A 21040-nucleotide genomic window follows, 5' to 3' on the forward strand; every position below is an offset into this window, starting at 1 on the left:
ATTCTCCTGAGCGAGCGAGGTCGGGGGAACGAACGCATAGCGCAATACGCAATTCAATTAAAACTTGACATGCTCAATTCTGTCTTATTAATGACATTCAAAACCACTTTGAGAAGCCAATGACTGTAGCCTGTGACCTGACTTCTACCAAAGTTTTACTGGTAGAAATCGTCATTTTTCGTGATATTGTGGAGAGGAAGTTGCACCGGATAGACTGACCGTCTAACAACCGCAGTGTTTGTGTTCCATGCAGCCTGTGGACTCCGGGTTCGCCTCTTGCCAGATGTCTCACTTCAGCTCCATGGATAGTAGGGGCGTCTAAATCCAATGCATGGCGCCAGACTATATCCTGTATCTCAGGGGGCAGTTTTGAGAACTGTGGGAAGTATATACAGCTCTTCCCTCTGGGTGAGCCTGTGCTCTTGTTGTGCTTCTGTGTAGATATGTCGGACACACCAACCATTGGCTCCTCCAACCCTCTTTCTTCCGCCATCCATGGAGCCTTCCATTTGACTCAATACCTTGAGTACGGCTATCGATCTTTCTTATGGGCTAAATATAGTAGTAGAATACTCAAGAAGCGGCCAAGCGACTCTAGTGAAGAACTATTACCCATACCTAACTCAGCTGAGCCGCTCACACACAGCAACTCGTCCAGTGTTGCTTCATATCGTTTGAATGTTGAAATAGGGCCTACAAAACGACACCCTGGGAAGTTGCTGGACACCGGGGTGAACCTTTGCCTAGGCATTGAATCTAAACTTGAACCAGCCGGTGGGGGTGGGACAACTGTCTCAGTCTGACGGTTCTTGGGATGGTAACTGGGGAGCCCTAGGGTCCTCACATCGTCTAGCAGACAGAGAGAAAACAATCAACGGCCAGGGCGCTCCTCGCCTCAGGTTCCGTCACGCCAGGCCATTCATGTTCTCAGCATAGAGGCAAGTACACTGGGATCCTCCAGGACGGATGGCATCACCAGGGCCCTTATCCTAATCTGGGGTCTAGCGTTTAGCTTAGCTATCTTAGTGCGGGTGAGGAGGCGGGTCTATGGTTGACCGGGTTGCTATAGCATAAAGCTTCGAACTGCCATCTATCGCTAGGGGGTCGACAGGGCTCTCATAGTATGGGCGACGAAGTGAGGGATGGGGATAGTCTGGGAGTTAAGTGTTTCCCTGGGCTGAATTCTTCCTCTTAGGTGCCGGAAGATACTTGTGATATCTGGCATCAAACCGCAAGGCAGTGTATATAGTATTTAGGTGAAGACATGGTAGTTTGAGTCTGCAAGGGTGTCTTGGATTTCGGTTGGGAGTTCATCCAGTTGGGCCAGGGACTTGCCAATTTCTTTATCTGGTCTTGGTTCTTTGTCTTGACTGAGATGAGGATTTCATCGTCTTGCCATTTTGACTGGCTCCGACAAGTACCAGGCAGTCTCATCATCGCAGAGCAATCTTCGTGGACCCGCTCCTTCGTCGCTTTCTGTAACGTATATATCCCTAGCTGTTCTCGTTCTTGCTTCGTTCGTGCCGTTTGCAGGATATGGGGTCCGTTCCTATAATCCAAATTCCTCATGACGAACCCCAGCCTAATTGACCATCCTATGCGTATCTTCCTCCCAGATTGCTGTCCTTCAGCATTCCAGTTCCGGCCATATTGGATTTCATGGGAATCGCGGTCTCACTCTATGAGCCTGTTCCCACGTCATTACCCTGATGACCGGTCTCCGCAATGCTTCCCCTTCCCCTTCCGCCTCCTCGCGTCGAAGGTCAAGGTTTGCGTTGAACTCATTGATATATGACAGTGGCTCATGCAGTCCAGCCATTTTATATAGCTTCCCTGCTGGAATCCCGTGGTATAATGTATATATCGTCGCAAAGAAACCCCATGTTCGTCTCGATGGATGCGATTGGAAGCGGTCTAAGTTGGCAGCATGTCTATTTCTCCCTCATGATCGTGACGCATGGCACCCTCGGCCGGCGCCAAGTAGTGGGAACCATAATATGATGCCCAGGGGCGGCATTGTCGAAGAGTGGCTTCAGGCTCTCTTAGGCAGCTCGCTGTTGGTCACCCTGGAGGAGCCACATTTGCTCGACTCTCCTCATGGAGTGCTTTGGCTGCTTTCTGTACAAGGCCGATTTGATTCCATTTGTCGAATATGTCGGCGAACCACTTGTCCTTTCCGAGTAAGTATTGGTAGGCGAGTGGCTGAATAGCCGGGTGGATTAACGACGTTAGCATTCGCTCTCTGGACTCTGATGCGGAATTGGCAACGACCATCATGAACCACGGTCTGTATACGGTATTCTTTGCTTCAATGTGACTGTCTAACCAAAGAATTGCGTTGGCACGGCTGATTCCACTGCTGAACAGTGCGCGGTAGTCTGTGTTGTGGCACAGAGCTATTGTTTGGCGAAACATGAAGAATCCGCCGAAACAGAACCGGTACGCCGTAGTGAAACTCGTTAATTGGCACCAGCATCTTTATAAAGTCTCTTGCAAGATCAGCGCTCCCAAAAGGTCAAAGTTTGTGTTGATCGGGTGTCCCTGGCTCTGAGCAGGGATGTCAGCAATATATATCAGTCGGAGAAGGTGGTCGAGAGAGTGAGATCTAGGTGATGCCCTACGCCATCCAAGGGAAAAACATGTTTCTAGAGATCTTTCTGGCGAATGGCGTCTGGACATCGGAGCTTGACCATTTTCCATGTGGTGGCCGCAGGCTCTCGATCGTTCTGGAAACAAAGCTGACGATGTATAAGAATAGAGAAAGTTGGGTTTTCGTTCTCAAACAACGCGAGCTAGCGACGACTTTTCTCGGCTTAGCTCTCTTGCTATGGTTCGTGAGGACCAATGTACGGAGGCTTCGGCTCCTTATCAACAAAGATTTGGTCAGGGGTATATAATGAATTGCTTCTGAAGGCGATCTCCTCCAACGTCTCATCATCTAGGTTCTGCCGTTACGGCCCTATCGTAAACCTCGGCTTGATGAAGATTCGCTCGTATTCGGCTGGCATTGGCGGGATAGAGAGTACATCTATCGCCATCTTGGTAAGCTGGTGGAAGGGCTTCTCTTGCCGTTGCCAAAAGGCTACTGGCTCTTCGCATCGCTCAGGGGATCTCGACAGCATCAATCGCCTGATCAGTCAGCTTCCAGGGGCTGCCAAGAATTTTCTTCTTGAAGAAAAGCCTCGCTTGTAATGTCTATATATGATCGGCTCGCATATCTCCGAGAAACGAAGGAGGCAACCTGTGTAGTTTTTGGGTGTGTCTGCTCTGTAGAGATTTCGACAGGAGGACGGCCCAGTAGGTACATGCCAAACTCAGTGATCGCAATAACTCTTCTCAACCTGAGTCCGGATGATCTCCTCTAAGTGGTAGTTGTCCTAAGATGCCTTGCTGTATCCAAAGCCTGACCCCTACGTCAATAATGTTGCAGCAGAAGAAACTAGCATCTTCTTTGTGAGTCTGCTGTAGTCTCATTTTTAAAGCAACCGAATTAGGCGCAGTGGATTTGTTCTAAAAGTGATTTATATAAAAAGAATGAACTGTGTGTCTGATGCCTGGGCAAACAACCTGGAGTGAAACGCTTGTCGATTTGCTCGGCCACCGCCAGACAAGGGCAGGCTTGGACCTCACCAAGTTCCAAAGGGCAACCACTTCTGATGTAGCGGACATTCTCTGCACTCAGAGTAGTAGCTTGGAAATGACCGAATCGAGGCACCAAAGTCCGCCAGGGGATGGCTGATTCATAGCCACAAGCACTCTTGGCAAGCCTTGCAGGAAGCTCCCCAGCCGCTCTTGTATCGGCTACTGGCCAGCAAAGGTTGACGCAGGTTGTACAAGGGAGATGTCCTTCCTGACCGGCAGCGCACAGTCTTCATCGCCCAAGCCGAGCCGAGACATACGCTCTCAATTAGATGCCGGTAGGAAAGAGGTACGCGCCAAGACTTTCATCCGCTTGTATATATATACCTACCGCACAGCTGTTCTTTGTAGAGAAAGCAAGCTGGGGAAGAAGTTTGAGTAGCTGCGAGCACTTTGGTATCATTCATGTGGATCGCCAGAGATTCATGTCTTGGCTCGATTTCTTTCTCGGACGGCGTTGTCTTGGGTCTCGATTTAGTATCCAAGGCCTGGTATAGAAGACGAAGAAGGAGATGATCAGGAAGGAGACCTGACTTCTTTGGCTTCCAGTTCGAGAGAAGGAAAAGCCAAACAGTATACCACTCGACGCGAGGAGGTGCCATATGGCCAGGGACCCCCGGGGCAGCCAGCGACATCGTCGTCAAGCCGGGATGTCTATGAATACACAGCTTCTCCTGGACAACGTTCCGCGTCATCACGAGAGGCTGGTGACCGATCTGTCTGGTTCTTATCCAGGCTTGTTCAAAATAAAAGATCTTCATCGCCTCATGGCCTAGGTCCTTGATGTGATGGGTAAGGTACAACATCGTTGTCGATACCCAACCATTGGACACGCGCACGACGATATGCGGGCGGCGCTTTCTAGTCATGAGTGTGGGGATAGGCTTCATCTTGGCGTTGGAATATATAAAAATGAGTCCATTTTTCAACAGCGTCTGGAAGCGGTGTATCTCTTCCGGGATAGATATATATGGAAATGAGTTCCTTGTGAGACTTGGGACAAAGGCGCAAAAAGGGAGCGTTAGCCGGCCTAACATCAAGCTGCATGACCAAAAAGATCTGATCGGTGTTGGCGACGTATCAGAAAGGTGACAACCATGTGGGCGAAAGCGCCCCAAGCTCTGATGAATCTGGATGTAGTAGCTGGGCTTCCACCCTATCCTCTCCCCTGACTTCATAGTTCCCTGTGGCAGACAAATATCTGCCCGGCAAGCCTGGAGAAGACGTCCCCATGATAGAGACATTGGTTCTGTCTTACACCGGATGCATTCCCCACGGCTTTTGTCCAGGACGAGCATACAGACAAAGAATTCCCGTCGCTCAACAGCTCATCGATGCATCGGCAACACAGTCTCAGTGGGTATGTATATAAAAGAGACAGCAGATGCGGGATAATCTAGATGGCATCCTCGACTGTGCGACAAAGAGAAAACAAAAATATAGCAACAGTCTACACGAGGGCTTGATATGCATGACTTTGACTGCCCTCAGATGACGAATAATCGTTGATTTAAGAGTCCCAATAGTTGAACAGTATCGAGAGGGTGGGCATTTGCGTTCTGAAGATGGGTATATATAGGGTAACAGAGGATCGATCGAGCATGCGCTGTATACTCTTTGTGGGAGCGACTCTGGTTGTTCTAGCACATGACGAAAGGGCAAAGCTTGAACTGAGCCGCGAAATTGGGTATATATATATATCTTGATCGTGATGAGAGTCTTGGGCAAAGTGCTGTCAGGTCGAGACCGGGAGGTCAAGGGGGTATTTATACCCGTCCTTCCTCAACCCTTCTTCACGAACATCATTCTGCTAACTCAATTTTGTCCAGCTTCCAAAGATGTGAGCAGTATCAAACTTCACTAGAAACACACGGCTTACGGCATTCAATACTCCAAGTTTGTCCAAAAGTATTTGCTATCAAAACAGCATCATGTATCATATCAATGCTATCCAACCCCCCCTTCTTGAAAACACCAAAGTAAAACGCCTCCAATGATTAGATATACAGATTGCCAAACCGGCTTGTCTGGCTTGTCTACTCCCATGGCAGTATACAACTCCACCCGCGTGTTTTTGCTAACTGCTTGCTCTTTCCAACAATGCTCGTCTTCTCTTTGGGTTCTCTTCGCTTTATCGTAACATGTATGAGAGATCGGGGAGATCACGGAGGATGCTGGCGACAATCTCGTCATCTTTAGAGGTATCTTCCTCTGACTCTTGTCGTGGAGGAACAGGAAGCGACATTGGTCGTGGCTCCTTCGGTAAAGTCTGAGCCTTGACAGCCTCTAATGGTTTCGACACAGGTTCTAGCTCCTGGCTTGCAGTCATACTCTCCTTTAGCGGTGAACTCTCCCTCATTGGCGATGATGGCTTGTTCCCATTGCCAAAGAAGTCCATGTCCCAAGAACCCCAGCCATTCAGCCTGTTTGTGTTTTCAATTGGCGACCTTGCCTTGTTCTGCATCAGATTCGCTGAGGCCATGACGTCCAGTGACGACCGGGGCAGGGGACTCAGGTCGACCGTGGTTGACCTGGAGTGACTGATCAAACCCTGTATCGGCGAAGGAGTTAGATCAACTGTAGTTGATCTGGAGTGGCTAGGCATCAAGCCTTGGCCCGGGGAGGGGCTCCAGTCGACGGTGGTATGTCGAGAGTGTGTGGGCATGAACCCCTGAGAAACTGGTACGTCAAAGGAAGCCCGATCGTTGTTTGTTGTCTCTTCCTTCGGAGCACTCTCAAAGATATCATCCGGAGGAGCTGTAGCCGTAATTGAAGGTTTGGAAACATGCCCCTTGTTTGTGTTGTCCTCTGTCTTGGCATCCACAATCGCGTCCAGGGATGGAAAGGTCCCGTTTCCTTCACCAGAAGGTGAGGAAACCATATCGCCCCAATCGTCATCATCATCTTCTTCATCTCCCCACCCTGCATTCTCGGGCGGTTGTGCCAATGGTGATGTTGGATATGTAATTGGCTGAGAAATAGAGATTGGTCGGGTTGTAGCTTGTAAGGGCGTAGGTATAATAGGAGAAGGCGGCTGAGGAATCTGAGGGGAAGTTGGCGATGGTATAGGTTGAGATATAGATAGGGGGCGGGTAGTAGGTTTGATAGGTATAGGCTTAATAGGAGAAGGAGGTCGGGCAATAGCTGTTGGTGATCTTACGGGAGGCGGAGGAGGCTTCGCTGTAACTGGTGACGTCTTGGCAGCTTCCACAGGAGACGATTCTACAGCCGAACTGGGCTCAGTGGTAGAACGTTCGGAAGCTGGAGGTGGTATAGCAACGGTCGACGAAGGAGCCGGACTGCTCCCCCATCCAAACGTCGCACCAGTCGGTGACGCTGCCATTCCTTTCGAGTTGACCGACGCGTGTCTTGAGTGGCTCTTTCGCGCCAGCAGTTCTGAGATATCAACTGACGGCGCCGAAGAATCCCAGTTGAAGATCTTTCCACCCGCAGTACCACCTCTCCGACCAAGAACGACACGTCCTGCGATAGAGTCCTCCTCCATCCACCGTCTGACGATGCGGATGGCCTGCTCACGCACCTGTGAGTTGCCCCAGCCGATGCGCACATAGTTCTCGTCGTCTCCCAGGTTATGCTTCCGGATTGAGCCGAACCTAGAGATCTGGTACCAAGCCTTGCGCTCAGATATCGAGGCAAACGTGTCATCGATGATGACATCCGGTACTGGCTCGGGGGTTGGAAAGGATGCTTCGACTGAGGGGAAGAGGTCGTCCAACTTCGACATGTCGATGGAGAACGGTATCGATGGTCGCTTTGGCCGTGGCTGCAATATCTCTTTGGGCTCATCGTGAGTTGTAGTCGCAACCACAGGAAACTTTTCCTCGGCTACTTTTGTTTCTGTTTCTTCCGGTACCTCCTCATGGATGGGCGATTCGAAATCCGACCAAGAATCAGACTCAGCTTGGGCTTCATCCTCCTCCGTCTTCTCTGCCACAGTCTTTTCCTCCTCTGTTGTTTCTTCCATGACATCCGGTGACGGTTCACGGGCTTCCGTATCCACCTTTGTCTCTGGCTCTGGCTCTGGCGCTGGCTCCGGCGCTGGCTCCAAATCGGGTTCCGGCTCTACTCGCTCCACGGCCTCAGGTTCAGGCGTTGCCTCTTGTACCGGGGACTTGGTGCTCGACGCCTTTCGCATGGTCGGATCGATGGGCGACACGCTATGGCTTCGCTTGGCTATATCATCGTACATCTCCACCAGCTCCTGAACCTTATTCGAGGGCTGGCGCAAAGCAGCTGGTCGCGTGCCACGTCGCAGAGCCGGTCGAGGAGCTCCATCCGGCGAGCCGGGTCGGCCATCATCACTCGGCATCGGACTCAAACTCCTCATAGACGGAGCCCGGTCAGGTTGTCGCCAGATATCCGCCGTGCTCTCCTTCAACTCGCCCAGGGGAGGCGGCGTCCTCGTCACGACCCTGGTTTCGATCGGTCGCAACCCTTCACCAAGACTTATCGCCGAATCCCCGCTCCTCTCCTCCTTCCGCACCCGCGCCGTCTCTAATGTTGCCAGCTGTCCCCATGAATCCGGCCCTGGCGACGGAAGTCTCGAGCTGGCCGGACTACCCCCTATCGGCCGCAAACCAGGACTCCTCCCCCAACGGGGACTGCTGTCCTTACCAGGCTCCGCCCAGCCGCCCCAGGCATCATCATCGTCCATCCATGGTGTGTGAGCAGGCGAAGGGCGCTGGCTATGGTCTGGGGTGAAGTGTGCGTGCGGCGGCGGCGCGGGGAGATCTATCTTCGGGGGCGAGTCGTTTGTCCAAGGGGAACCCCATGGATCCTCCATGCTGGGCGAGAGCACATGTCGCGCGGCCAGCGGCAGGAGTGTGTGTCGAGAAGAGAAGAAACGTCAGAGGCAGAGGTTATTGTGTCCGATTTATCATTGCGCGAAGGTTCGGGAGAACGGGGTTTGAAATCGGCCAAGCGTTTCGAAGGTGTTAGGAGGCGCAACACGTCGAGTCGAGTTGCGTAATCGTCTAGTTGATGGTAGGCAACAGAATTTTGTACGGTTAGACGCCACAGGTAAATAGTGGCTTGGATGGATGCCCAAGGTTGATGCAGAACCAAGCGAGCGATCAACGACGTTGTTGTTTTGGCTTCCAAGGAATGGAAATGGAACATGTTCCAGTTTCCGGGGCCTTCGCGGGTTCCGATGGAATCTTCAGGGGCGCGTTCCCCAGGTCTCTAGCTTCCAAATTTGGCCCCGCCGCCTCCGTGCCCGTGCATCCCGGCCGCCAACACCAAAGCTCCAATGACATGGCTCAATGACATGACCCCTTGTTGAATGAATTGACTCTCACAATTCATCAGGGGGCAATTGGACTTTTGAATATCGTTGATTTGTAGTATTTGTATCTGCTTTCTAACACAAGGGTATTTATTTGTTTGCTCGATGTCTATCGCATACAATGCCAGATACCATGACATCATCCTTTCCCCCTCAAATCAACAAGTCCATGAACCAGCCGTTTCCCCAGTAATTCCATGAAGCAGTTCCGTACAACCCCAACACTCCGTCGCTAATATTCAGTCAAAATTTTCATGTCGTTGCCATGCATTCTCCCAGATAAGGTTTCTTCACGAGACAATCTCGTGGCCGTGCTTCAGTGCCCACTCCTTGGAGCGACCCTTGCCCGTCTTCTCTGCCACGAGTTCGATCGTGTTCTTCACCTCTATTCGAGATACGTGCTCTCGGAAAAGGTGAAACACAAAGTCAATGATTCCAACCTTGGATAACGCCTTGTTGTCAAGAATCGCCCGCTTCACGTCATCCATGAGCTCTGACTTGACGAGCTTGGGCGCATCGCCGCCGCTTGCACTGCTTCCACTAGTAATTGCTGCGAATGCATTGGTAGGCGTTGGTGGAGGAGGCATCTTGGTGCCGCTCTCAGCAGCCTTGGTAACCTTGGTCGTCTTGGTTTTGTTTTCAGGCTCCCAGTATTCCGTAGAGAATGGATCAATGCCCCATGACTGCGGAAGTCCATCTAGACTCAGTTAGTAGCTGGTTTTGATTCAATCCAGACATGTACTTACCATGCATAAACTCCATCTTGTGCTCGTAGACAACCTGATTCGCCACAACGCCCCCATTTTCAAAGCATATTCCAGTGCTTTCCGGCTCCAATGTGTTGGCAAAAAGTCGTCGAGATAGACCAGCATCTTCAGAGTCGTCGAGGAAGCCCTCCATGTCATCCTCATCATCCAGCTCCTCTTCGTCATCGTCAACGTCCAGGTCTTCTCCTTCCTCCTCCTGCCATTCAGCTTCCGAGTCATAATCGTAATCCAGCGGCAGTCCTCGTCTTGTTGGCTTGCGAGCCAGTTGGCTCATGTTGTCCTTGCCAAGAGCGAACGTCTTCAGAGTAACAGTTCCATAGTAAGGGGGTCGAACATCTTGTGAAAAGGCAATCACCTTCATTGGCACCTTGGACAGCTTCTCGCGTGCCTCTCGCATGATCTTATCGGCGTTGTCCGCTCCAGCATTGTCCGACTTCTCTGTCTCCTTGTAGACGTGTTCCATAATGTGACTAACAGGATGATGGAGCCTGCCTCGCTTTCGGGGTTTGCCGGGCAAGGCAAGCAAACGCACAGGGTCGAATGAAGCACCCTTCTGAAGCTCTTCTGCCCGCTGACCACCAATGCATTCGTCCAGGATCTTTGACTTGAGTTGGCGTGTTTCGTCGTCCATCCGGGGTCCGAGGGGGGCCATTGTTGTGCTGTCCTTGACGAAGAATGGCTTGAACAACTTCTCGTACTCTGACTTTGACACCTGACTGACACCTTTGACGGGGCTTCCGTCTCGAAATGTGCCGTTCTTGGCGTTGGCACTGTCATCAGCCTTCTTAGGGGTGTTGGAAACCTTGAAGAAAGAGCCGAGTGTTCGTTGCTGGCGAGCCTTCTTCTCTGCCTCCTCCTCCTTTCGCTTCTTTTCCTCTTCCTTTTTCTTTCTTTCCTCGTCCCTCTTCTTCTTTTCCTCATCTCTCTTCTTCTTCTCCACGTCCTTCACCTTCTTCTCTTCCTCCTTCTCGCGTTTCTTCTCCTCACGTTCTTTAGCTTTGGCAGCCTTTTCCGCTTCAGCCTTGGCTTTCTCGACAGCTCGGATGGCAGCCTTCTCTTCACGCTCTTCCTTCTGCTTTGCCAGCTCCTTTTCACGAGCCTCCTTTTCGGCAGGAGTCAACTTCTTTCGCTTCGGTGGGTTCGCTGGCGACTTCGATGCGGATGCGATTACAATTGGCTTCAGTGACGTTTGGCCTTTGATCGGCGTCTGGGGCGAGGGAGATTTGCGGGTGGGAGTGCTACTGCCGGCCTCGGTAAGATCTGGTGTCGCCTGTGAGGTGGGTTGGCTGCCTGTTACAGCGATGGAGGGTAGAGCTGTATCAAGTCAATATCTGCGTAATAGTCAAAGTGTAATGATACGCACTGCATTCGCCCTCGGGCTGGCTGCAAGTCTGCATCTTGGTGTCTTCGGAGTCCTCCACCTTGACGGATTCCCCTGCGAACTCATCATGGCTTCTCTTGCGGCCCGTAGCCTCGGTCTCCTGAATATTCAGAGACATCTCCAAGAGAGCCATTTTGAATCGACGGGAGCTATACAGCTCGGTGGTGGTGCGGGTGTGTCAGATGTCGTATCGGTGAGGAGTGGTGCGGAGCCTGACGGATGCGGTCGCTAGGAGGCAGGTGCTCTGTGGAAATCGACAAGGGCGGCAAATCATGAAACAAGACTTTGATGTTGATTTGTCATGAAGAAGACGAAAATGATCATTTAGTTCGATGAAGCGTCTTGATGCGGTGAGGAATGGTGTTGTGCTGAGGAATTGAACGAATCTCGTTGAGCGTGCACGAGATCCCCCAAGTTTGTTTGTGGCATGAAGCATCCAGGTTGCGAAGGGGAGCCTGGACCCAGAGAGGGTCCCAAAGCTTAAGGGAAGACGCGCCGACGCGTTAATTTGGCGCCACATCGTGCACATTTACGCGTTAACGCGCAGAGTGGAAAGTGCAAATGTGGCTTGCCGGGTAATCTACGGCACTGCGACCTTCAGGGGCCGTGGCTGTGCGCACTCCGCGCTTGCGGCTAGTGCGCTTGGCATTTTGGCATGTCAGAATCTTTCAAATTGCCATGACGACAAAGATGAAGATCGGGGTGACGTCGAATTTCGCTGATCCCCTTGTAGAGGAACCCGAGACAAACGCCCGCGGCCAGTGATTGGGCGCTTATTGCCGCCTGAGCTGATAGTATGGAATAGGGATCGGACCAGACAGTAACGTCACCTCTGCACTGACATGCAAAGCAGTTCCTTCAAAGGATGATACGAGAAGGTCACCGACGATCAATGCATTGATGACCCGCATGCAACTCGAGTCCACTGAGCCTCACGGGGGCTATGCTTGAGCCATTGCTTTCTTTGTTACCTCCAAAGTCTCCAACGAGACTCAGGGGTTGAGTTCTCATTAAGCATACTTTTCTGTGTCTTGAGTCCTGGCTAGAGAGGTATCTTTCAAACATTAAAAAGCCCGTCAACGACAGTGGAGGCCCCGCTCCGAATGCACACACTTCGTTCCATCAGAAAGGTGGAAACATGATATAGCGAGAGATGTGAAAAGGAAGATTCGTTGGGGGGTATCTGAACCCTTGGAAGCGACAGTGGGTTGTGAGAAACCAAACGATAGGTAGATAGTACAAAGCAATGCTAGAACGCCGACTGATGCAAGCCCACCCTTTGATCCGAAGTGTGATGGTGTGTGTTAACGAATGAACAACATAAGAAAACCCATTTGCCCAGCCTGTCGTGACATGATACATGAACTGTCATGGCCGAATAGTATATATCTCGTCGATTAAGAACGCCCCCTTAATCGGGGTTGGCGATGAAGAGGCGTCCAGATGTAAGTGTTGATGTTCGCTCGTCGACACTTCCACGTCTCCTGAGCTCATCCGCTGATTTCACGCTCTTTTCTCTAGTAAGAGCCGAGTGCATCAGCGAATTGGCAGCCAATCTCGGGGCGTTACCCAGCTCGCCCACGTTGTCGGCGCGCTCAGCGCTGCTGCCGCTCCTCGTGCTGCGAGCCTTGCCGCTGGCTGCGTCGTCGACGATATCCTCGGGCATGGTCTCGACCAGGCTGCCAGTGCGCTCGGGGGTATCACCGGGACTCCATCGCCGGCCGTGCTGGCTGCCCATTCCTCCAGATGATCGATATGCGAGGTTTCTGCGGCTGCTCGCTGTGCTGCTCCGTCCGCTGCTGCCCGTCCTACGGTGGTGCGGGCGGGTCGTGCTGGGTGTGTTCTCGTCGTCACTACTCTCAGCCTCCACCTCGGTGGCGCTCAGCCGCATAGGAACTCCTCCGACGCCGACGTGGTTCTCGCCGGGCGCGTAGCCAACCACAGGTGTCTTTCCGTGGTGTCGAATCTTGGGGATCTTTGCCGCGACCTTGTTGGTAGTGCTGAGGCCTGTGCTGGTTCGTCCGCCGGCACCGCCGGGGCCATAGGAGCTGCTGCCGCGGGCTCCACCGACAACCTCGAGGGCGGCACGCATCTTTGCCGCACGCTGCTGGGCGAGCATTCTGGGGTCCTCGTACTGGGCGCGATCGCACCAGACGGTTCCCTTTTGTTTCCGCAGAAGCGCGACATAGCTGGAGGGCTGGGGGCTGGCTCCACCGGAGCGGCTCGAGGTCGAGCGACGGAGCTCGCTCTGTGACGAGGTGCGGTAAGCGGCAGGAGGTGGGATGCTGCCGACGCTGCTAAACGTATTCACCGACGGCGAGCGGCGGTTCTGCATGGGATTGGGGCCCGGGTGGGCGAGGTGTTGTGTCTGGAACTGCATGGGGAAGGTGTTTGACGAGGTGGTTCGTGATCGTGAGTGTCCATAGGCGACGGTCTGGTCCATTGGGCCTCGCATGGCCTGGGGTTCCAACATGGCCTCGCGGCAACGTCGAGGGGGACGTCGAGTTTTAAGCTGCTCGCGGGTCGCGGGTCGTGGCGTGTTGCTCGACAGTAGGGAGGGTTGGCCCCGTCGGGCGCGGCGCGGAGCGGCAGTAGTGTCGAGGGTCCGAAGCCGAAGTGCCAGAGAGAAGCGAGAGAAGAAGGAGAGGGAGCCGAAAAGTGAGACTGTGCTTGGTAGCGCGCCAGAAGAAGCGGGGCGCAAGTTGGAGCCAGAGACAAGAGGGCGGTGGTCGAGGTGATGGACGTCCGGGTATAACTGACGAGGGTGAGAGTCCGTGAACAAGGCGGGATAGATGCTTTAAGATAAGGCGCTTGGTGTAGGTAGGTAGGTATGCAGAGGAGAGGTCGAGGATGGGAGGAAGAGGGCAGAAATCGATGGTGGGCAGAGGCGTCAACAAGAAGGATTTCAGTCACTGATGAGAGTGGGAGAGCCGCCTAGTCGGGCAGTCCAACGTTGCATGGATTCATAGGTAGCCCAGGTTGGGGGGTGGGTGGAGGGCAGGTGGGTTAGTGGGTTCAGCGAGCTAGTGGGTGGTCGCCTGCAGGTGGATCACCTACCGCTAGCGGACAGTCTGCCAGGCCTTGCGCTTGTCCAGGCTGGCTTCAGCGCCTCCGTCCATGGCATCAATGGATGGATCAAACAAAATGGCTCTGGCTCCAGTTGTCGGCTATCCAGAGCTGGCAGCCAGAGCCGCTGCCTATGATGTAGGTCGTGGATCGTCGAGTCTTGGCCCTGGCTTGGCCCTCCGACAAAAGGTTCAGGGCTGCTTTAAAATTCGAGCACCTCTCCACGGAAACGTACCTACCTACCTATCGAGACAACACATCTACTTTCTAACAAAGGGAAATTCCTTGCGAGCGAACGTGTTCCGTGAGAATGTATGGCTTGGAGCAAGGGAGCGGAGCGGCGTGTAAGAATGTGGAACCTGGGGCGCTCTCTGGATTGCCTCACTCTTGTTACATCCGGTCAATGCAAATAATGGCCTTGCCTTGCCTGGCCTCGCCTGGGGCACTCGCTCATGGCTTCTGGGATTTCCCCTCGTGCTCTCCCTCGGTGCTTGGGTCATTGCTTTGTCTGAGGTGCTCGCTCGCTGGCAGCTTCGCTTCGGCTAAGGATGCTGGTCCATGCTCTCGTCCATTAACCTCTCACAGCATCGCGGCCTCTTCCTCCATGCGACGACCCCAAAAGCCAAGTCAGCCCTGGCGGCCCAGCTGAAGCCGCACCACCGAGGTAGAGCCTGGTCTGGCTGCTGGCGCGGGGCCCAATCAGGCGTGTCTGTCGTTCGTGATGTCATGCTGGCCCAGCAGCAGATGGAGCCGAACAGGTGTGTGTTAGCTGGAGTGGGCAGGCCGGCCCTAACTCTCTCCTCCCGTAGGGCCGTAGCCGCTTCTGTTCGGAAGGTTTTCTGCCCTTTGCCATTTTGGCTGGTCCGGTTCTAGCCTGGCATTGGTAGATAAGCGACCGACAGATGGATGCGACAGACGAGCCAGCGGGTGATGACATTTGCGATTGGAGCTTTGCCTGGGTTCTCTGAAACTCTCTTGTATCCCCTCAGACAGAGAGCTTTTACTTTCCATGTCACATTTCACCCTTTTACCATGATCGGCCAGCTCGGAACTGTGACTGGTCCCAGAGTCGCACTCTTCGCCAAACACAGTCGAGTCGATCCCCGGTCGCCCCAGCACCCCTGGAACCGCCTCTATCCATCCCTGCAATCTGTAGCGCGCTGACCATGCGTCAGAAGCGACCAGCAGCCTGTCGGGACGGGTTCGCGGCGTGCTGACGAGACCGATAGTCAGGGTGAGGTGAGCGCCTCGGGGACCGTCGACCCCCAGGAGCCGCGCCAAGCACAGCCCTTTTTTCCCTCTCTCTCTTCCCTTTCCCAAGCGCTATGGTGCACCCTTAGATCCAGAGATGCGAAGTGGGGTGGGTTTTGTCAAGGATGGGGCAGAACGGTAAAACGGCAATCCAATCCAACAAAGGCAGAGAGGCCAACAGGGAGACCGTAAAAACCTAGAATCGGCCTCGAGCGCTCCTGGCGAATCAACCTTGTTTGTTGTTGTTGCAATTGTTCCGAGTCTCCATAAACATCAACGGCGGGCTGAAGCCTCTCCGAAAGGCGCAACGGCAACAAGCTTGTCTCGAGAAGGTTGATGCTTGTTCCAGCTGCAAAGTAAACTCCCTTGACTTCCTACGCAGACGCAGGAATCCAATTTCGATCAGAAGAAGAGTTTCGGCATTCTTGTACCGCATATGTTTCCCACCCCAAGAATGCACCCACAAGGGTGACACGAGGGGAGCCGGCGTGATCCCCCTGTGTGATACGGTCCCCGGCACTTCACTTGGTACACGACAAAGGTCAGCCACGTCCGCCTGGTACATGTAGAGAGGCTAGGGATGACCTTCTGCCGGTGAGGTGAGGGCTGCGCCGGTATGGTGATTCATTAAACCACGAGCCCGGGCTCGCCGCCCTGAGATGAAGGGAGGCATCAAGGCACGCCTTTTGAGGCTCAAAGCCAATTACAGACTCTGTAGTCAGCCTTTGACCGTTGACGAAATTGCAACTCTCGTCTTCGCATGTGATCCAAGACGAGTGTCTTGAATCCAATCCCCATGTGTATCAGTCAAGTTCCCCCAACTAGGTTCACAAGACCCATCTGACCCTGACCCCTAACAAGCACAAGTAACTTTCCTTGACTGAGATCCAGTGCAACCTGTTCACCGCGCCGTTCCATCAGCAACTGCACTGCAGGCGGGTCACTCAATCGGCCACCTGTCGCTGTCCGGCCCGGGACCGAGATTCAATTTTGTTGGCGTGAGCCATATGCGAGTCAAGAAAAGGCTGTTCTTTTTGCCCCTCCTCTCCAGGGATGATGGCCGTCATGATGAGTGGCTTTCACACTAACATCCCAACTCACGGAGTTGACGAGACGACTGCGGGGAAACAGTCGATATAGCTTCATGGCACGATTAAGATAAGCAGCCAAGCTCAGCCCAGCTGCTTACAGAAGTCACTCTCTACAACGTAGTAGCGAATAGGTGCGCCTGCAGTAGCAGACCTAACAGCGACCCCCTTGCTCGGCCCATGCGTGGAGTTCATGTAGATGCACCTCCATCACCATCGCACCTCGATCAAAATGGGAACGTCTGGTCTTGTCCTAGGCCAGGCCGGGTATTGAAAGGGCCACTCCGCCTCTTGGTGGCCACATGGTCAATGGACTGATGTTTTTTTTTTTTTTTTTCCCTCTCTATGAGGCCTGCTCTTTTCTCTTTTCCCCCCACTTGCATATTTCTCTCTTCTCTTCCTTTTTTCGCTCCCAGCCCTGTCCAGCTGAGCTTCTCCAAGCCCAGTCTTGGCTTTTTTCAAAAATGCACCTCATGTCGCTTCGCGGGGATTGGACTGTCTGGTGCCGTACCTGCAAGATGGGGTTGACACGTCTTTGAGTCTTGCCTTTGCTGGTTTCTTCCCTGTCCGTTTGGCGTCTCTGACCTTTCAGCCCGCCAATTCAGCTCCGTCCAACTCCGGGGATTGGGGAACTCCAGTACTACACTACTATGTACCTTCACCGCACGCGGTCAAGGATGAGCCGAGTGACCAGGGTCGAGTTTGTCGGAGTCGGAGCTCCTCAATTGTGGATTGTCGATGTACTCCATGGCTTCATCATGGGGATGGAGTGACTTTGACGTGCCATTCATCAGATCATGCCGCTTCGAGCAATTCAACCCACGTCGTCCACCGGTAGATGCATCGGGCAGTGGATCGGTCAATCTCAAGCTTCGGAGCCAAGGAAGTTTTTTGGCAAGTCAAGAAACCCTTGGTCGAAATCTTATAGAAGGCTCTGTTAATCGCCGAGTGGACGGTTCAAAAAACCTGTAAATCAACCCCCAACTTGAGCCCCCCAAGACTCAAGAGCAGCGTCATCTCGCCGTCAACGCTACCTGACACGGCAGAGCGTTTCCATTTCCAGGCACGTCTGTTGAGATGGCGCAGAAGCTCCCCATGTCATAGAAGGGCCCAGAGCCACGGAAAATGTGACTCTTTTTTTCCCTTTCGTCTTGGCTCTCTCTCCATTCGACTTACAAACGCATTGGCAATCTTGCCCCAGTTTCTCGCCTGCTGTCAAATCCCAGTTGCATCCGCCTTGTAAGCGCGCATCTCCACGTGGGGCATGATTCGGCCATCGCCGTGGGCTTGCCGCAAGTCCAAACCTGTATCTACTAAAAGCAGAAGCAGAAGTAGAAGCATGGAGACAATGATTGTCGATGCAATGCATGTTCCATCCCAGGTTACATCTATGATCCCGGCCTTGACCCGAGGACTGGTTTGTTAGCCTCAAGATCAGGTTATTCCTCTCTCAAGTCACTGTAGAGATAAGTTCCAAGGAACAAAAGACGCAAAAACCCCTCGCCTCATCTCCGACCTGCTCAGATCTGTCTGGCTCTGGCGCGGGATGCTTGCCTCCCGAAGTTCTGGAGCGGTCCAAATCTCGAGGGTGCCCCAATGGGTTGGCCAAGCTCACAACGCCTCGAGCTAACTCAGCCTTAGCAGTCTAGGCACATCACCTAGGCGTAATAGACGGCGAGGAAGACAATAGTCATTGGTCCTTGCGCTCAGCTTTTGTCTATCGCACATGAAAACCACGCACGGCAAGGGGAACAACCAACTTTGCTCTTGTAATGGGTGTAATGTATGTACATGTGCCTGAACCTGAACGGCTTTTCCTTGCTTTCCCGCTCCCACCTCTTTCTCGGTTGTCTCGCCAAGGGCCAGGGTTCCGCAGAACTTTCCAGCACCTTGGCGGGACGCAGCGTGCCTGCCGATGCTTCCGCTATGGATCCAGTCCCTTGTGAAGAAAAAGGAAGCGAAGCAGAAGGAAAAAGAGGGAATAGCATGCCCGAAGAGCTCCGGATCTCGATCTCAAATGCCATGGCCAAAAGACCCGAGCGTGGAAACTCGCAACGGCTCGCGGGACAATCTCTCCGCTATCATTCGGTGATCTGACCATGATCCCTGCCTCAGCCCACTTACTTTGTTGTTCCATCGCCTAGGTGCTGAACTCACCCGTGGTGGCTCAACAGGGCTAGCCATCTTAGAGTAGAGTCACATCGGTGAATCTGTCACACCTGAGTGACTGCCACTGACTGGTGGCACAACGTCATGTACCTGCCGGTCTGTGTCTGGACTGCACTTGGGCAATCCGTCCCGCTTTCGGCGGTGTGGAGGAGGGCATACCTCGGTTCTGTATTGACCGGGAATGCCAGGTTGCCAACGATATCACCAATGTGTTATGTGTCGAACCGTGAGGGATTGTTCGGGGAGGTCCGGACGAACATCGTCATCCATGACCCAAGAAGCAGGTTTTCAGCGTCAGGCATACTGAAACACCACTCTGACGTTGACGCAAAACTGGAGATTGGTGCCAGAGTCTCGAGATGCGACAACGAGATTCGCATGTAAGTTGGCAATCCTCAGCCCAACCACGCCCGGGGCTCCCGTTACAACTCTATCCAACATAAACGATGCCCACCCAATAGGCCCAGGAACAGGGAACATGTTATTGGAAGAGAAAACCAAGGCTTCCTCTCAGCCCAGGCAGGCAAAGTGCTCACGCCCAGCCGTGTGTTTCCCGCTGACTGGTTGTCGAGAGGCACATCCATCCTCTGTCGAGCTGGCAACCCAGTGCCTTGGCCGCAGTGACACACTGCTGCGCGACCCCACGACGGCCGGGGATGCTGTTCCGTGGCATCGAGATAGGCGGGCTCTGCCTTGATGGCTTTCTCGGGAGCTGGCGCAGCCGAATGTCAGCGAGACCTGGCTAAAATCCTTTTCAGCCCTCTTTTTCATCCTCCCCCTCCGTCCAGCGGGTAGACCAATGCATACTTCTGTAGGTTGACCGGCCGGGTCGTCTTGGCTGCGCGACAATCACACCGAGTTGTTTGTTTGCTTCCCTCCATGTGCGGGGTAGTAGCAACATCTTTTGAGTTGGCCTTCTGCCGTCTCTCGCGGTTGTCCTTCCCGAGCTCCCCATTCGTCAAGCTGAAAGTGGTTGTCGTGATGACATGGATGTCATGATGCCAAAGTTTGTTTACTTGGTTTGGTCGGTTTCGGCAGGGCAATTCCGCTGGTTTCGATCACCTCCAGCCAGCCATTGGACGAGCCGGTTTCAGTTATCAAGTCACCATGATGAATTGCTTAGTTTCCGATCCCTTTACTTGGCATTGTCTTTGGTCAATGGATGCGTCAATGTCTCAAGTTCACGAACCACTCATGAGGGCTTTGACGACAAAGCCGCTTCTCCGAACTAACCCCTCAAGAGACCCCATCTCCAACGCCAAAGACGCACGTGCGAATGATGAAGTCATCAGTTCGCCGGTTTGACATAAACACTTTGGGGACGCCCACCAGCTTAGCAGGTCTTCTAGACCGAGTAAGGAAATTCGGCACTCAAGCGTTGAACCGGCTCTGTGGGTAAACTACAGCCGGGCAGAAACTCTCGTGCAAGCGTGGCGACGGTCTGAATACCAAACTGGTCAAGCCACCGGAAAACTGGCCAAGGACTTCATTTCTTGTGATATGGATCGACAGGTGCAGGACATTGCAAAAGTTCAATTCTACACAAGAGATCGACCACCAATCATCTAACTCGACATCAACCATGTCTTTACAGCTTATCAAGAGATTGGCCCGGGGACCGGATCTAGATTCTCAGGCCGTCTTTGCAGCTTCCCGTCCTGCAAGATTGATCAGAGGAGCCTCTCGGGTCCATGGAAATCCTCATGTGCGATTGTCACCTGCAAAATCCTCCCGACTTGGCGATGCTAGCTCAGGAAGAGGGGCCCGCTGTAGGATTGTTACACGGTCGTGATCCAACAAGAGTCGATTCGTGCATGGGAGGGATATCTATTCTGTTTTCGATGTCTTGTTGCGAGCGAGTCGCCAAGCAATCATGTTGAAGAATGGCTGTCAAACATTCATGCTGAGTGAGCCTGGGCGCAAGAAACGGACCGATGTTGAAGAATAGAGGATTGTCTCTACATAGGACTTGCTGAGTGAGCGAGAGGCTGTGGGTTGATTCTTTCAAGTCGGGCTGGCCGGGGATGGGATCCGAAACTCGACCTTGTAAGCCAGCCCGGCACATCAGAGCATCATGAGTAACTTGGGTGCAGATAAAGCTTGGCATGGTTGGGGAGCGAGACAGTGGTGCCCAATAATAGGCACTAGTTGAAATGCAATTAGAATGCAAGAATGAGAACAATGACTTGTTGCGTTGAGATGAGAGCTCACGGTTTCCTGTCCGATCACGGCTATGCTCAGCTGAAGCGGTGACACAAACCTCCAGCTCAACAGCGCCAGAATTAACCATTGTAAGATATCAAGGCCGCCGATCAACCCATCAATCATGTTAATCTGACAACTTGACAGCCTGTGTGAACCCTGCTAAGCCCCA

At 53.1% G+C, this 21040-nt stretch overlaps 3 protein-coding genes across 3 annotated transcripts; all 3 read right to left on the reverse strand.

Annotated features, from left to right (window-relative positions):
* Positions 1-5770: 5770 nt before the first annotated feature.
* On the reverse strand, positions 5771-8443 carry MRS44_012406 (uncharacterized protein; the record flags this gene model as incomplete). The annotated part of the gene is made up of 1 exon (XM_065618790.1): positions 5771-8443. One exon carries the CDS (start codon positions 8441-8443, stop codon positions 5771-5773), a length of 2673 nt encoding a protein of 890 aa, XP_065474862.1.
* A 791-nt stretch (positions 8444-9234) lies between these two features.
* MRS44_012407 (uncharacterized protein) lies at positions 9235-11225 on the reverse strand (the record flags this gene model as incomplete). Its single annotated transcript, XM_046279465.2, has 3 exons — positions 9235-9641; positions 9691-11025; positions 11075-11225. 3 exons carry the CDS (start codon positions 11223-11225, stop codon positions 9235-9237), a joined length of 1893 nt encoding a protein of 630 aa, XP_046133141.1.
* Positions 11226-12503: 1278 nt separating this feature from the next.
* On the reverse strand, positions 12504-14211 carry MRS44_012408 (uncharacterized protein; the record flags this gene model as incomplete). Its single annotated transcript, XM_046281138.2, has 2 exons — positions 12504-13847; positions 14161-14211. 2 exons carry the CDS (start codon positions 14209-14211, stop codon positions 12504-12506), a joined length of 1395 nt encoding a protein of 464 aa, XP_046133140.2.
* Between the last annotated feature and the right edge of the window lie 6829 nt (positions 14212-21040).

Source organism: Fusarium solani (genome assembly GCF_023522795.1).
Source record: "Fusarium solani strain SB1 chromosome Unknown bctg00000008, whole genome shotgun sequence".
Classification (NCBI taxonomy): Eukaryota; Fungi; Ascomycota; class Sordariomycetes; order Hypocreales; family Nectriaceae; genus Fusarium; species Fusarium solani.